The sequence below is a fragment of the Stylophora pistillata genome, unplaced genomic scaffold (assembly GCF_964205215.1).
Source record: "Stylophora pistillata unplaced genomic scaffold, jaStyPist1.2 SCAFFOLD_245, whole genome shotgun sequence".
NCBI lineage: Eukaryota > Metazoa > Cnidaria > Anthozoa > Scleractinia > Pocilloporidae > Stylophora > Stylophora pistillata.
The window spans coordinates 158,720-175,050 of NW_028290849.1; the positions used below are offsets into that span (position 1 = coordinate 158,720).

At 40.9% G+C, this 16,331-nt stretch overlaps 1 protein-coding gene across 2 annotated transcripts; it reads right to left on the reverse strand.

The window, feature by feature from the left end:
• Nucleotides 1–4,666: 4,666 nt before the first annotated feature.
• On the reverse strand, nt 4,667–15,338 carry LOC148715791 (uncharacterized). 2 transcript variants are annotated; one of them, XM_088746521.1, is made up of 6 exons: nt 15,223–15,338; nt 14,464–14,678; nt 12,265–12,559; nt 11,808–11,900; nt 7,327–7,460; nt 4,667–5,849 (listed from the first exon to the last, which is right to left on the reverse strand). In XM_088746521.1, exons 1-6 carry the CDS (start codon nt 15,286–15,288, stop codon nt 5,360–5,362), a joined length of 1,293 nt encoding a protein of 430 aa, XP_088602647.1. In that variant the 5' UTR covers nt 15,289–15,338; the 3' UTR covers nt 4,667–5,359. The 2 variants fall into 2 exon arrangements, with proteins under 2 accessions (XP_088602647.1, XP_088602648.1); XM_088746522.1 differs by lacking the exon at nt 15,223–15,338 and adding an exon at nt 14,757–14,795.
• Between the last annotated feature and the right edge of the window lie 993 nt (nt 15,339–16,331).

The window sequence follows — 16,331 nt, forward strand, 5'->3', positions numbered from 1 at the left end:
GCGCAAAAACCTCCTATTAGACCATTACCCTACGGCTACCAAAAGAGAAAAGAGAAAAAAATGGGCCAAGTAGAGGAGCGATTTGACCCACCTCCTACCACCTTCTGCTGCAGCCTCTGTGTCAAGCAACTGTCTGAAAATCCAAGACAGACACACTTTTTGTTTGTTGTTTTTTGTTTTACACAAGTAACAATGGGAATAGATACAGATTGTGGCCATTTCCAGAACGTACCGAGTGCGCGCGACAAAATTGTACACCAAAGATATATCGCAGATCCTGGGTTACTAAAAACAAACAGAAAACATGAGGATCCTACCTTGCTCCAGCGCCACTGGTTTTTCGACTTCTCTGGTTTTTCCTACACAGAACAAGATACGCGATCGTGTTAAGTTGTCTAGGCTCGTTCCAAATGCATTTGAAATCACGGTGAAATGAACTAGCTACGCCTGCTGCCCCAAGAAGTGAAACCATAGGTTAAGAAGGCATAATCGGCGGTTTGACCAGAATATCCGAGTTCACGTCGAATGCCTTACAAAAGTCAAGTAAGCTATCTTTCTCAAAAGTTTCAGCGTAATAGTGGAATTCTCTCTGAACTCTGTCATGAAAACAGAGAACAGATTTCACGGCTTTACCCTGGTTCCACGTGTCATCATCATTTAGTTGATATCATTTACCTTCTTGGTGGACTCTTGTCGTCTCTGCCACTACCGTCACTCTCTTGCGAGGATCTACGAGAATAATGAGAATCATAATAATAATAATAATAATAATAATAATAATAATAATAACAATAAAAGGGCTCTAGATTTGCCATTCACCTTTCTCTTTTCTGTATAGTTTTAGATATGCTTTTACTTATCAGATTATTAGACTTTGAATCTGTTCAGATTTGACTCCGTTATCTATAGTTTTCCAGACGCTTTGAAAGAAAAAAAAAAAAAGGTGCAGATGTGAGCCGAAAGTGAGTTCTTTTTCATCGTTTTATTCGCTGTTAATATTTTGTATTGCAGAAGATTTGATGGAAATTATTGCTATATAATAGTAAGGGAAATAATAAGGAATCATAGTAAGGCATAATGATAAGGAATAACAGCAAGGCAATGAGAAAGCTATTTCTGGGAATCATAGCTAAAGCCAGGAATACTGAGCCAAGAAGTGTTCAGCATTATTATCATAGCTATCATTATTATGAACCGAGGTGTGTATGCACTCGCTTTTCTTAAATTTTTATCAGACATTTCAATGTATTTTTCGATTTTTAAGCATTTTATCGGAATAATAATAGTTATAAAACAAAAACAAGACAAAACAAAACGGAAACAAAACAAAAGAAAAACCAACAGTTTTTTCGCCCAATGTAAAAGCAAAATAATTATAGTGATCGCTTGAGGCTTTCAGTCGGAATTCGCCAAGTAAATATTTCGCTGTTAGATTCGCTCCGACGAACGAAGGGCTAACGCTCGAAAGGTCAGCTTTTATAATCGTAACGGTGGCCAATTTACCATTTCAACTTTGTTGATATGTTCAAATTATTTCCTTACCCCCACCGACGCAGCCCCAAACATTTTCTTTAGAAACTATCGGCCTTTATTCATTTGGCTGTTAGGTTTGAGACGAGTTTTTTCGAAGTGTCACCAGATAGCCATTTTATAGTATGGCCACGATCGCATCTTTCGATGGTGAACTAGCTAGAAAACCAAAATAATATTTAGAGTCGCTTGACCTTGCTAAAGAAACATTTAATACTCTCAAGAGGCTTGAAAGATCGAAGCTTTCAGTGAAAATTCGGTGAGATTTTCTGACTGCCGGGCATTTAGTCTATTTAAGACCATTCCCGGCTGCCGGGCATATGTATATAGCCACAGCGAGTTCCGAGTGGAAACAAACAAACAATTCCTCTTGGAAGTGTTACAAGATGCTACAGCGATTTCTACTATTGAAAACAATACTAAATAATGCTTCCCCTACCGAAATAATTCCTGCGAATCTCGTTCCTCGTTCGCTGGACTCGAACTCTTGGATGAAAAATAATCGGAGATCGCAGCTTTCCGGCTCATTTTTAGAGGTTCTCGCTGCGGCTTCAAGTACGTTTCTTTAATATGTATTTATTTTTATTTTGCCAGGGGACACTTATATATAACGGGGGCACCTTACGTCAAATTTCCCAAAATAGATCTTGCCTTACTTTGTTTACCTATTGACGTCAATTTTCTCCAAATAGACGTCCCAAAAAAGCCTCTTGACGTCATTCGAGGATTTTCCCCACGTAGCTATTTTGGTGTTTTGGCCGAGCGAACACTGGAACTTGCCTCGACGGGGCAAGTTCCAGTGCTCCGGCGGCTGCCTGTGCATTCTCGGTGCTCGAATGACTTGGACGGTCGAACAATATCGTATTAAATAATAATTGAACAATATGGTATTAAACCGACAATTTCTTTTGATCGATCCAGCCCAAAAGAGTCTCCCTTTGTTTACATAGCCCTCCTACGCAGCCCCTAGGCCGAGATGATGAAGGAAAGCTTCGATTGGACGGCAGATGGCCAAAGCAGTTTCCCATTACCCTTCGAGATCATACGTCAAAATCTAACCAAAATACCTGCAAAAATAAGCACTTTTCCGTGAAGAGAAAGCAAGAATATTTTACCGACAAAAGAAATTCCTGTAAAGAGTGTACAAATCAAATTGAGACGACAAGTGACTTCCTTCAAGCATCTAAAGAGTGTACAGATCCGAAATGAAGCTGACAATTCACTTCTTTCTTCAAGCAAAGAGTCCTTGAGATGAGCCTTTTTTTTTCTTTTCGTTTCGTTCAGTTTCTCCACAAAACAATGCTTCCTTTTTCGGTCAATGAGCAAAATCGCCAAGCTGATCAAATGAAATTTCTCACAATCTACTACCTAAGGCTTTTCTCAATGTCTTGGCACATACCAGTCGTGGGTAATTGAAGTACTGGGCTAGCATGAAAAGTCCAGCTTATTATATGAGTCAGGTCAGATCAGAACGACCATTTTAATACATGCTGTTCTTTGTAAATGATGACATCTTCATGTAAGAGAGTTGGTTCTAAGAGAGAGCGGTTGTTATTTCTTTTGAAAGAAGGCAAAGATTCCCAGCGACAACCCTTTGAGCCCCCCCCCATACCCACTTACAAATTCTCCCTAGTGATCTTTCCATTACCTTCTTCACAGAATTTGATACAATACCCAAACACTTTTCCTGAGCTGATCACTTTAGGAAATCTCATAACTTTCTCTTCTCATCTAGTGATATTGTGGGGGGAAGACTGACTGTGATCACTTTTGTGACTTGAAACCCAAATAAGACAGCACAAAACCAACCCCAGGCCTGAGAAGTGCAATTTATCATCTCAGTCAGGTCAGAGGGAATTGAAGCCTTTGCATCTATTTAAGGGGACTCATGTCCTATTGTTTATGTACAAGTACTTTGTACAGATCTTTAAAGGAAACGAGGAAGGCAGTTATTTTATTCAGTCTCTTCTTTCTTGGCTGGTTTTAATCGGGGTAGGGTTTTCTGCCTGAACCATTTTAATGGATGCTGTCCTTTGTAAATGATGACATCTTCATGGAAGAGAGAGTTGGTTTAAGAGAGTGGTTGAAATCTCATAACTTGTTCTTCTGATGATCCATTCATAGGGGAGAGAACTGATTTTGATCACCCCCACAAGTGCAATATCAATTGAGAAAACTGCTAGAGGTCTAAGTCCACCAAACTGCTCTTTTTTTAAGTTTCTCATGCCCCATTTTCCCAAAGCACATTAATGTAGACATGCTTAGAAGAAAGGTCTCTGCAAGAGGAACACTTTGATATGTATAAAACTCTTTAACTCCTTCATGGGCATGCTCAGCGGAAGAGGTCGAAAACGAGGGGAGGTCCACCAAAGTGGTTTTTCCTTAAGTTTGTCAAGCTTCATCTCACCAAACCACACTAAAGTAGTCCTGGTTGGGAAGATCTCTGCCAGAGGAACACTTTCATATGTATAAAAGTCAATAGGTTAAGAAACCCCTTAAGATACAGCAGTTAGTTAGGGTTGCAATCTAGGGCTAGGCTTAGGCTAGGGGTTAGGGTTGCAATCTAGGGCTAGGGGTTAGGGTTGCAATCTAGGGCTAGGGGTTAGGGTTAGCATCTTCACGTCTAGGGGAATCGCCCTAGAATTAACTCAGTCCTGCCCAAATCTGGCATGAAACTTCCCAAGGCTGGAGGGTTAGCTAACCTGTAATGTGCATTCGAGCATATGCACATGCAATTTGGAATATGCAGGTCCTGCGCTTTTCCTGAGGTGATCATTTCATGAAATCTCATAACTTTTTGCATCTCATGTAGGGATTATTGATCACTTTTGTGACTCGAAAGGGTTGAAGAAACCCCGAAACAGAAGAGCACGAAAGCAAGCAAAAGAATACCTATCCCCCTCTCCCTATCACAATCTTATATGGATAGACCAGCCAACTTCACAGTGACCATCGGTCCCCTGCACCTCCAGTCAAATAGCTATAGTGCTCCATGTAAGGGAATCCAAGATCTTTCTCAGTGGGACTTGATAAATCCAGCACTTCTCAGACCCCCTCACATGGGACAAAGAAGCTATTGTTTTGAAAGCTGTCAGCATTTTGGCATTTCTTTAAAATCAAGCAAACCAATACCAGCTGAGAATATGTAAACACATCGATTTATTTCCTCACAAGACACAACACAATCACTTCAACAACTCACACGTGACAAATGCTATATTCCTTCGCAAACGCTGCCGACACCACTACTTTTGTTTTTCCAAGGGAAACTGTTCATAGAAAGCGATTTTTAAAAGTGAACCGTCTACGAGACAAGCACAAGACTGAATAAATGTCTCTGCAGCCTTGGAGCCAAGTATGAAATACTGGGGTCCCACTCAATTCAAATTGCATACACGTGTGTATGTTGCAGGTCAAAATTCAATTTTCAATTCAGACTCAATTTTTTTTCTTCTTTTTTTTTTTCAACTTCCAAAGATATTTTTTTGGCGATACAAAATGCCCTTCTTAAAATCCAATCAAATGGCCTGTGAGAACAGCGTGCATGTTGCAGGTCAACATTGCATCGGAGTGAATTTTTTTTTTTTCCAGACCTGGGTTGATTCTCAATTTCATTTGTCTCCTAGCCCTAATTATTCGAGAGGAAAATCGAGAATCAACCCAACTTGAAAAAAATTCAAATTGTGACCCATAACACACATCACAACCATCACGTCAACAAAACGGCAACACTTTAAAATGGCATGAGATGGATGATCAAGTAACAAAATGAATGTTTGTAGCAATGACACGAAAAAGAGTTGTAGTTCTTCAGTGGACTGAAGATATCCTAATCTGCAAAGACGACCTTGTGTATTTGACGGGGGGAAGTGCACAGTTGATACAACCCCGGTCGATTCTTTGGCGCTTTCACAGTAACAGGCACTAGGCTGTCAACACTCTCCCTCCACTGTCCACTGCCGTGTTGCAGTCTGTAAAAGTTCTTTGAAACGTTCTTGTACCAGAGAAGAGAAACCTCACCTTCTTGACCAAGGGAATGGATCTGTCCTATCAAAACCTTTGGGCAGTTAAGCCGGCTATCCTCTTCCACTACTGCCACAAAGTCACCGGGTTTGAAAGGGCAGTCATCGGAACTCTGCGGTTGTGCTTGGCCACCGTCGGATCCGTCGTCCAGACGGTCCTCTGCGTAGTCTCTGGCCAGGTCGACAGCAAGCCTCTTTCGGTCATTGGCGGTGCGGCGGTCGTATGTCCGCTGAGCCTGTTGCCGTGAATGTCTGAGCGCGGCCGCCAATGACGCCTTCAGGGCATCTGTGCAGTCCCTGTGAAATGGAAATCTGGTTTTAGAGATGGCTACATTGACAACACTGAATTTAGTGGGTACTGGTCCAAGTGTAAGTTGCATGTTTAAGTTGAGTTTTCATCTTAAGTGTTTGTTTTGTTTTGGTTGCCTGTGGAATGAATGGCCTTAGTACAAGAGAAAATTATAAATTCAATTACAATATTAAGGTCGGGACACGCACAGAGTTAAACTAGAAATAATTAAGACTAAAGGAAATTTGCAAGTCATGAAAAAAAATAAATAAATAAATAAAAAAAAAAAATAAACAAATATATATATATATATATATATATATATATATTGAGGGCCTCCCACAATATATACTTCGCTCTACTTCTATGTATTGAGCACTGTTCTACGAAAATCAAGTCACACTAAATACATATATATATATATATATATGTATAAATTATAAAAGAGCCTAGAGCAACAAATAAATCACAGTAATAGCTATGAAGAAACTGATTACTCTGGTCAAAGCAGAAGACCAGGGTGACATTAATATTGGCACAGTAATTCATTTTTAATTTCTTTTTTTTTTTAAATTTACTGAAAGGGGTTGACTTTATATCTTGCCCAAGAGAGTCCCAGACCTTTGGTCCTTAAAGCGAATATGAAAAATACCATAGTTTGTGCTAGCTCGAGGCAGGTAATAAGATTGATTTGCTGCACTTCGTGTATTGTAGTTGTGGATACTAAGTACTGAATTAAAGAAGCCATCGAGATAAAAACTCCAATTTTCTTAACAATATCTCATGACTGATGGTATCAAACGCCTTACTGACATCTAAGAATATACCGCAAGAAAAATGCCTGTCAATTGCCCATCAATTGCCCTTTGAAATCTATCAACAACACCAAGTGTAGTGTGATGAGTGGACTGCTAAGCCCTAAAACCAAGTTCATTTTCAAAGAACACTTTTTTTTCCTTTTCAAGGAAATCAACTAATCTATTGCATGCAAGTTTTTCAAGGAATTTATTAAAAACAGACATCAAGCAGATTGGTTGATAATTGGATAGACAAGTGTGGGATCCCTTTTTATAGACTGGAATCACATTTGCTAATTTTAAATTGGCCGGCATTACAACCGGTCTCAAAGGAGGTATTGAACAAGATTTGGTCTTGAAATATCTTTTATAAAATTGACTTTTTTTACTGGAATGGATATTTTGAAATCCTTGGGTTATCCATGGCTTTGACTGAAATTTTAATTCTTTCTTAGGTAAGGTAAGGTCAAGACTTTATCTAACGAGGGTTAACACGAAATAGCCGAGGCTAATAAACTTGCGGCCCTCTAGATAATAAATAATGAGTTCTTAAAGAATTGTTAAATGAAATTGTATGTTTATGTTCTGAGGGCCAAAAGTTGAGGCTATCTGCTGTTGCGATCATTAAATAAAGGCATGACTTATTTGCTGAATTGTATAGTAGTAAAAAAAAAAAATGGCCACTTACTCTCTACCATATGACCAGGTAATGAATGCAGATCGAAGCATGTTGATTGTCACCGATTTTCCAGTGAGGCTGCGAAACAAACTTTTCATGTGCGCAGAGAATGCGGGTCCTGAAAAGCTTTCACCCTTCCTGTTCTACAAGGTGCAAGTAAAAAGAAAACATTCATGAATGGACAATGAACAGAAATGAACTATAACCAGTTTTAATTCACAATAATAATTATAGTAATAGTAATAATAATAATAATAATAATAACAATAATAATAATAACCAGTTCTACCATTTTTTAAGACAAATGTTTGCAATTTTCAAACCACACCTCCCCAGTGGGCAAATCACTCGATCTTTTCCTCAAGACTGAAAATGACATTGAACTTGTAAAAAAAAAAAAAAACAAACAGTACTGTATGTAGTGGTCAAGCTTTTGCTTTTCTGAGACCCCCTCATGCTGTCCATACCACCATCAGGTTGACACACTGAGTAGAATTAATTTCCAATCCCAGGCACCCCTATGAGGGTGGTTAAGAAATCCCAAGGACCCCTACGAGGGTGCTTAAGAAATCCCATGGACCCCTATGAGGGTGGTTAAGAAATCCCATTGACCCCTATGAGGGTGCTAACCTAGGTCTCTGCAGGTGAATCAAGAAAATGTAGTGCTAGGGTTTAGGGTTAGGTTTGAAGGGTAAGACATTTGAGAGATTCACCCTTTGAAAGGGTAAGACATTTGAAAGATTCACCCTTAGAAGGGGGAGACATTTGATAGACTCACCCTTTGAAGGGTGAGACATTTGAAATATTCACCCATTTGAAGGGTAAGACATTTGAAAGATTCACCCTTACAAGGGTAAGCAATTTGAAAGATTCACCCTTAGAAGCGTGAGACATTTGAAAAATTCACCCTTTGAAGGGTTAGCAATTTGAAAGATTCTGAAAGATTCCCTCTTTGACGAGTGAGCAATTTGAAAGATTTAACCGGGTTTCTGAAAGATTCCCTCTTTGAAGAGTGAGCAATTTGAAAGATTTAACCGGGTTTTAGGAGTTTAGGGCTAGGGTTAGGGTTTTAGGGTTTAGGTTAGGGTTAGGGTTAGGGTTAGGGTTAGGGTTAGGGTTAGGGTTAGGGTTTATGTTAGGGGTGAGGGCTAGCTAGGTGTTAGGGTTAGGGTTTTTAGGAGATTCACCATTAGAAGGGTAAAGGGTTAGGGAGATTCACCCTTAGAAGGGTGAGAGATTTGAAAAATTCACCCTTTGAAGGGTTAGCAATTTGAGAGATTCACCCTTAGAAGGGTGAGAGATTTGGAAAAATCACCCTTTGAGGGGTTAGCAATTTGAAAGATTCACCCTTAGAATCCCTGTCTGAAGAGTGAGCAATTTAAAAGATTTAAGCGGGTCTTATCGGTTTTAGGTTACCCTAGCTGTTTTTCTAACTAACCCTAACTCTATATCTTGCTTTAAGAGCAGTCTTAAGCGTCAGGTAAGGGTTAATTGAAATAAAAGGCAATAGCCTACCATGCAAGTAGTGTAGGCCTTGCAAAGCTGTCAAGGTGCAAAGTCTCCATAGGAATGAAGTCATAACTAATGAACGGAGGCGAGCGTTAGAGAAAATCAACAGCAAAAGGTCTTTTACAGCAGGAGAAAGGATAGAAGGAACAGTGTTGTTGATTTTCCCTCGGCAGTGTTCAGTTGCCCTCGGCAGAAATGTTCATTTGCCCTGGTGGGCATTTTTCAGCTGGCCTTGGTGAGAATTTTGAAGAGGGGGGCCTGGGCCTGGGCTGGGTAAGGAGCGGTTGAGGCTTGGGTTCACTTGGCTTGGGTTCCCGCTGGGTTGGCTTGGTGAGACCGAGGAGGCATCATGAAGCCTCTAGGTTCCGTAAAGCCCTTAGGAGCTCTTCAAAGAATGGAAGGGGTATCTCGGCCAGGGGCCAAGTTTCAGTCTAGTGGATTAGAACCCGAGCGAACAGCCGCTAAGACTCTTGAAGCAACTCTGCTGTGATGTGATGTTGAAATGTAATAAAAAATAAAATGCGTTGAGATTTGGGCTTTGTGGGTGGAATGCGAGTCGGGCGTGTAGCTGGGCTTGGGATTTGCGAGTTGCTTCGGGGACTTAGTAGTTGTTATAGCTTGCAAGAAGGGCTACCTCTCCTCGCCAAATGATTTTGGCATTATGCAAATGAGCTGACAGCATGTTGTGCGTCTGTTGGCCAAAGGAACGGTTCGAAAGTGCAAATAGAATGGGCCGCTAGGTACAGAATGGACTCTTAAGCTGACTTCGGGTGTCCGTGGGCTGCCTTGGGCTTCTGCTCAGGCCTAAAAGCAGAAAACTAGGATGGCAACTTGCGAATGGCTGCCACCACGTGGTCCGGTTGGGTTTTGCGTTTGTTTGGCAAAGGAAGCGTTTTCTTTGCAAAAAAACTGGGCCAATACATAGAGCGTGGAGAGGCAAGCTGATTTCGGGTGTCCGTGGGCTGGCTTAGGCCTTGGCTTAGGCGATAAAAGCAAAACTACGATCGCATTGTGCAGTCCGCCATTTTGTTTGTTTACTTGTACATGTACAAGTGAAAATCGGTAAGATGGTTATTTTCAAAAATAAAGAGAAAAACCATGCTCGGCAGCTAAAGTGCATGAAAATAGGAGGGGTAAAAGAAGAAAAAGGAGGAAAAAAGCAAAAAAAGCAAAAAAGAGTTTAGTCGCGCACCGGCCGGTATTGAACTCTTGACCCTCCATGACCGCCGCGGGCAGATTACCGAGAATCTGACGGTCCGGGGTTCGATACCGGAGTTGCCCTTTTTTGTCTGTTTCTTTTTTCTTTTGTTCTCTTCCTTTTTCCTCCTTTTTCTCTTTTTCCTGCTGTTTAATGACCACTGACGTTGAAAATACTGTGAGCAGAGCAATTTTTCCATTTTTAATAGGTCGGGGTCAAAGTGAGAAAAAGTTTCAACTTTGACAGAGTGTGGAGACGCCAACTTTCATCTCTTTTTATAATTCTAGTGGAAAGTACTTTCAAAGCTAATTGCATCGATGTAAGTTTAACGAGAAACGGATGAAAATTGATTTTTCTACGAATTTTGAAAGCTAAGAAAGATAGGTCTGCAAAGCGTACTTATTTCACCCCGTCAAACAAGAAAATTCGTAGAAAATTCTCCAATGGATCATTTTCTACACCCATTAAACCACACGACTGTCAATAGAATGAACAATCATTTCAATGTCCTCTTCTGTCAGTTTCGGCAGGTTTTCATGGTTTTCGTAGCCTTTGAAACGGAACTGTCAAAATGCCCCTTTTTTTCGACTTTTTACCTTCTCCAACGCATGCGCATTATTAGGCTCAGTAGATTGAAACACGTGAAGATGTTCTTCTCGACGAGACCTTCCTAACAGTGTATCACATGCTGTGATTCGATGAAATGATGCGTGGCAAGACCTTAGAAACCTGGTAAGCCTAGCACTAACTCTTTGTGGCGGATGGACATCTGATGACAAATTGCACCTAAAATGAAAAGTATGACACGGATTGACATCAAACTTGCTCCTCGAGATGGAGAGAACGCCATAAGAATCCTGTCAAAATTTCAGAGCTCAACTCTCAGGAATAAAGCTTTTAGCAGGTTTGAGATCAAGCCCTAGTATCAAGGTGAAGTTACAAGTTCAAGTCTTGTGTGGGTGTTATACCTATACCGGACCTTTTTGCTTCGTTCGAAAATGCATGCTTCGCGACGGATTGAGCTGATACTTTTCCCCATAAGAGATCATGCACTTTACAATCTACATGCCAGATTTGGGCAGGACTGAGTTAATTCTAGGGTGATTCCCTTAGACGTGAAGGTGCTAACCCTAACCCCTAGCCTAACCCTAACCCTAGATTGCAACCCTAACCCTAGATTGCAACCCTAGCCCTAGATTGCAACCCTAACCCCTAGCCTAACCCTAGCCCTAGATTGCAACCCTAACTAACTGCTGTATCTTAAGGGGTTTCTTAACCTATTGAGTTTTATACATATTAAAGTGTTCCTCTGGCAGAGATCTTCCCAACCATGACTACTTTAGTGTGGTTTGGTGAGATGAAGCTTGACAAACTTAAGGAAAACCACTTTGGTGGACCTCCCCTCGTTTTCGACCTCTTCCGCTGAGCATGCCCATTAAGGAGTTAAGGAGTTTTATACATATCAAAGTGTTCCTCTTGCGGAGACCTTTCTAAGCATGTCTACATTAATGTGCTTTGGGAAAATGGGGCTTGAGAAACTTCAAAAAAGAGCACTTTGGTGGACTTAGACCTCTAGCAGTTTTCTCAATTGATATTGCACTTGTGGCGCCATTACGCAACCCAGGCGAGGCGTGATGTCATCCACTTCATGCCATGAAGAGGTGCATGACGTCAGGGTTAGGGTTAGGGTTAGGGTGGCATGCTATTTTCCAGTTGAAGGTGATGAGTTGAAGGGTTCTCATGAATATTGTCCAGTTTCGGGGGATAAGTTGAATCTACTTACCAAAAGCAAAAAGTTCCCACTTTCCTCCTTTGTAAGGCGTGGACGAAACTCCTTGATGTAATTTGCAAGAACTTTGTACAGCTCGTGGCCAGGCTAAAAAAAGAAGGACAGATCCTTTTTCAGTTGACTTCCCCTTTTTTAGAAAGCGATGGGAAAATTCTTCGCACAGTAATGAGTATGGTGTCTTTGTTCATGTGAAATCGGCAAAATCTACAATGATCCTTCATAATCGTAAGAAAATAAATAAATAACTAGCTACCCAATTCCCTTGCCGGCTGCAACTTGGCAAATGTTAACAACACATGCTGTCCATTTCTTTTTTCCCTTGAGCTGGCATAAAAACTATATGTTTGGAAAGCACATTGTTTGCAAAGACTTTGCAACTGGTACAAATGTTCTTTTCATCAGCGCCACAAGAGCGTTTCGGGCTTTCTTAAAAACTGAGTCCTTATCTCACCTGCAGAGTTAGCTCATCCCGTCCACAGGAGCTTTTGGTTTTGTAATCATTAAAGTGGAGCACAATCGAATCTTCCCTCATCACCAGCAGATTTTGTTCCTTCCGCTGTCGTGCCTCCAAGCTGTCTGGCTCTGTGACAATTCGAAGAGTTCGCATCTCAAGACCCCGGGATGGTGGAATGAAAACATACAGGCTTAAAAGGACCAAGTTGCAGCTTTCCCTGGCTTTCATGTTGACCTCCCAGCTCAATTGAAAGCGTTCGCGTTGGAGTGAGACGGCAGCCACAACCTCGTCCCTAAAAGATTGAACGACGAGGCTGACTTAGAATCGACAAAGAAAGTCCACATAATTGATAGAAAAGTCAAAAATGTTTTTCGTCCTTGTACCTATAGACACCATTCCTCTACCCCTAAGGTTCAGAGAACATCTCGAGTCAACTTTATCTCGGCTAACTAGGGTAAATAAGTCCCTCTTCATTATGGGTGATTTTCATATAAACTTATTCAATTGTGAAAGTCATCCTGAGTCCAATGATTTCTTGCTAATGCTAAACTCCTTTTCTCTTGTACCTTGCATCTCACAATCAACACGTATTACTTAAAGATCAGCAACCTTCATTGATAATATATTTGCAAATAGTCATGCTATGAATGCCATCAGTGGTAATCTAGTCTCTAATCATCTTCCTCAATTCCTGATCGTACACAATCTCAGACTGAATTATTTCAATCACAATTTCATATTTTCCTTGGACTTAAAACTAGGAAGACTGGTAGAATCTCATTCAGTGACAGGACAACATCTGTCATTACTGATGGACTAAAGAATGAAGACTGTAGTGAGATATCTGATTTCACCAATGAACTTTAAGTCAAGTATACAGATAAATGCAAGGTTCTGAAAGCTGAATGCAATCTTGACACATTTTGAACATGAATCAACTAATATAAGGACTCAAGCAAAGACTAAACAATTGGATTGAGATAAGTACACATGAAGCATATTATTCTTGAACTCAAACTGTAAGACATGCAATAATAGGTCAAATGTGACATACCAAATCCTCAGTAGAATAGGTCACTACCTTGAGGTTACATGTACTGGAGTTACTTTTTCTGTGACCAAGAGGTTCTGAGCTAGTAAGTGCTGGTCTGGACACTCTGAACTACTGAGTTAAACTAACTAACTGTACTTCTTTTATAAGGAATCGAGCAATAGCAGGAAATTCTCTAGAATTTTGGAAGTTAGGTGTGATCATTCTAAAGGAAATTTATGATGCAAATCCTGTGTGTATGATAATTTGGTTATCATAGGAAATAGTTTCTGAAGATGTAATTCTAAAATTCTAACAAAAAATATTGCAATGTCATGCACAATTGTTAGCCTGCTCACATGTAGACTATATAAAGTTTTAAACTATTATAAAAATGACTTTTCCAAACTCGGTGAAGAGAAATTTATCAATGACTTAATTTTCACGTCTAGATCTGGAATAACATCTCAAGTGATCGTTATAGATGCCAACACTAGATTCAATATTTTGCTATGATCAGATATCTCAACTTGTAAATTATCATGCACCGTGTCGAAAGCTCTCCAAACGCAAAATCAAGTCGTCTACCAAGCCCGGTATCACTAAATGCATTCTTGCCAAAATACAATACAGAGATAAGCTCTATTCCCAGATCCATAGGTGTCCACATTCAAATCCTAATCTGATGTATCTTCGTAAGAACTTCAGGAATAGTGTTGTCAAAGAAAAAAATTATAGCTAGCAAATCCGATGATTTTAAAAATGACTTTTTGTGTAATAAGATGAATATGAGAAAAACATGGTCTGGAATTAGATATCAATCATCAACATTGGTAAAGTAAAAGCTGATTACATTTCCCAGTATTCTTGAAAGTGGTAAAACTGTTGACAATCCCTGTGCTAATGCTAACATCTTTAATACTTTCTCTGTGGGAATGTAGCTAGAAAACACTGACAAAGACATTCCATGTGGGAACTGCTCTCCAACTGCTTTTCTGAAGGGCAATTTTCCTGATTCCCCTGTTACTTCAGTTCAAGTTGATTGATACATATCTCAAATGGACAATAACAAATCCATTGGTCCCTACAGTATACCAGTATCATTGCTAAAATTATTAATTTGCCAGTTTACAGGTACTGGCTCAAAAGAACAAAAGAGAACTCACCAGGGTAGCCAGCGATTTAGGGCTTCGAACTCTTCTCGCGACGAAGGCCGTTCTCTGTCGCCTTGCTTTTGAAATATCGTTGCCTGTGCTCTCAACTGACGAATCATTTGTACATCCTTGAAACCAGGACCGTGTTCCTTATGCAGAAACTTCACCGCATAAAGCAGTGAGCTCACGTGGTTTGAAATTGTCGCCGAACTGCATTGCCTCTCGTCCTAGCAACAACATTTGAGTAAATCCAGGTCACGTACAACCAAAAAACAAGTGAGAGAAATTGGCAGAGCTAAACTGACCGGCGAAGTAGTTCCGGCAGCCATTTTGATTCAAGAGACAAGCATTATGGTCAGCGGTCTAAGGGCGTCATGTCATATTTGTCAAGGTGTCCTTTTTGTCTCAAGCAAGCACGTGCCTCGCCGCGCGAAACGTGACGGCTGCGGGGAGACCAGTAGGGCATTGGCCGAGTTAAAAATATTGCTGACGTTGAACAAGCTGCAAACTTGCAAGACAAGAACGTCTTTTGAAAGCTGGTCAAACAAAAGCAATGAAGCCTGAAAAACTCGAATGATTTATGGGGCACAACGGTTGTATCTTGCTGCACAATTTAAGCCTGAAAATATGGCACAATTTGTGATTTTTCCTTTTCTTTTACCTTTGTTGCCGTCCTATCAGATGGCTTGAGACAGTTTTGCAGTTTTTGTCGGCAAAGTTATTTCCTAAAGGCGACAAGAAACAATTGCCAAAATTCAAATCTGCACTCACCCTGAGAAAGTTGAAATATTGTTCCATGAGACTTAGGCGGAGAAAAACATCTGGTGCTAGGTCCATTCCGAGATATCTCTTCAAAAATCCAAGGTAGCCTTGAGATGAAACAGAAAAACAGAAAATCAGGTCAGGTGTGACGCACGTGTGTGTTGCTTACTTGCTTGCGAGCGAGCGAGATATTTGAATGCGAATAAGCTAGCAAGGTAATTGACTGCGAATAATAAGTGTTCATGTAGTGACTTACACATCATGCGCTCACGCGCTTTGAGGAAAGTGGACTGCGCGACGGCTGCACTTTGTCGTTCAAGGTTCACCGCTCTAGTGAAGTAATTGCAAACAGCATCCAGAAAGACGTCCACATCGGGTGGGATATCTCGCGGACTTAGGGCGTAGGTGAGTTTTTTCCGGGTAGGTGTAGGAGTCAAATGGTGCGGGCTGTCCAATTGGCCAAGGCAATCTGGTTGTGGTGATTTTTGCTGCGTTGCCTGTGCCTCGTGGCTTACAGGCGATAAATTCGAAGTCGAAGTCGAAGTCGGAGGATGTTGCGTGGTTTGATCGTGAAAGTCTAGGATCTGTGATTCGTCGTCGTCGGAAGCATAGCACAGGTCTACGAGAGAGGCCATCTTTTTTTCCCCGCTGGTTTTTCTCTCTTAGGATGGGAGAAGAGATTGTTTTAACCCTTGAGTTGTCTTTTGCGGTGTTCAGTCGGCAGCGTTTGGAAGGAATAGAGGCCGATTAGGTGAGATCATGGACTTTTTAAAGTGGGGCTGTGTCGTCCCCTGGGGTTTGACGATTGGACAAAAAGTTGAATTTTTGAGAGCTTAATGCAGGCGCCGCGAGAGAGCTGGGGCTTCCAAAAACTGTTCCCTCAATAGTATAGACAGTGCAGCGCGCGCCTGTCACAGTCTCGTGTTTGTGAAATGCGCTGTTTAATTATGAGAGAATGATAAACTTTGAGGATGAGCTAAGAAGTTGAATTTTTGAGAGCTTAATGCAGCCGCCGCGAGAGAGCTGAGGCTTCGAAAAACTGTTCCCTCAATAGTATAGAAAGTGCAGCGCGCGCCTGTCACACTCTCGTGTTTGTGAAATGCGCTGTTTAATTATGA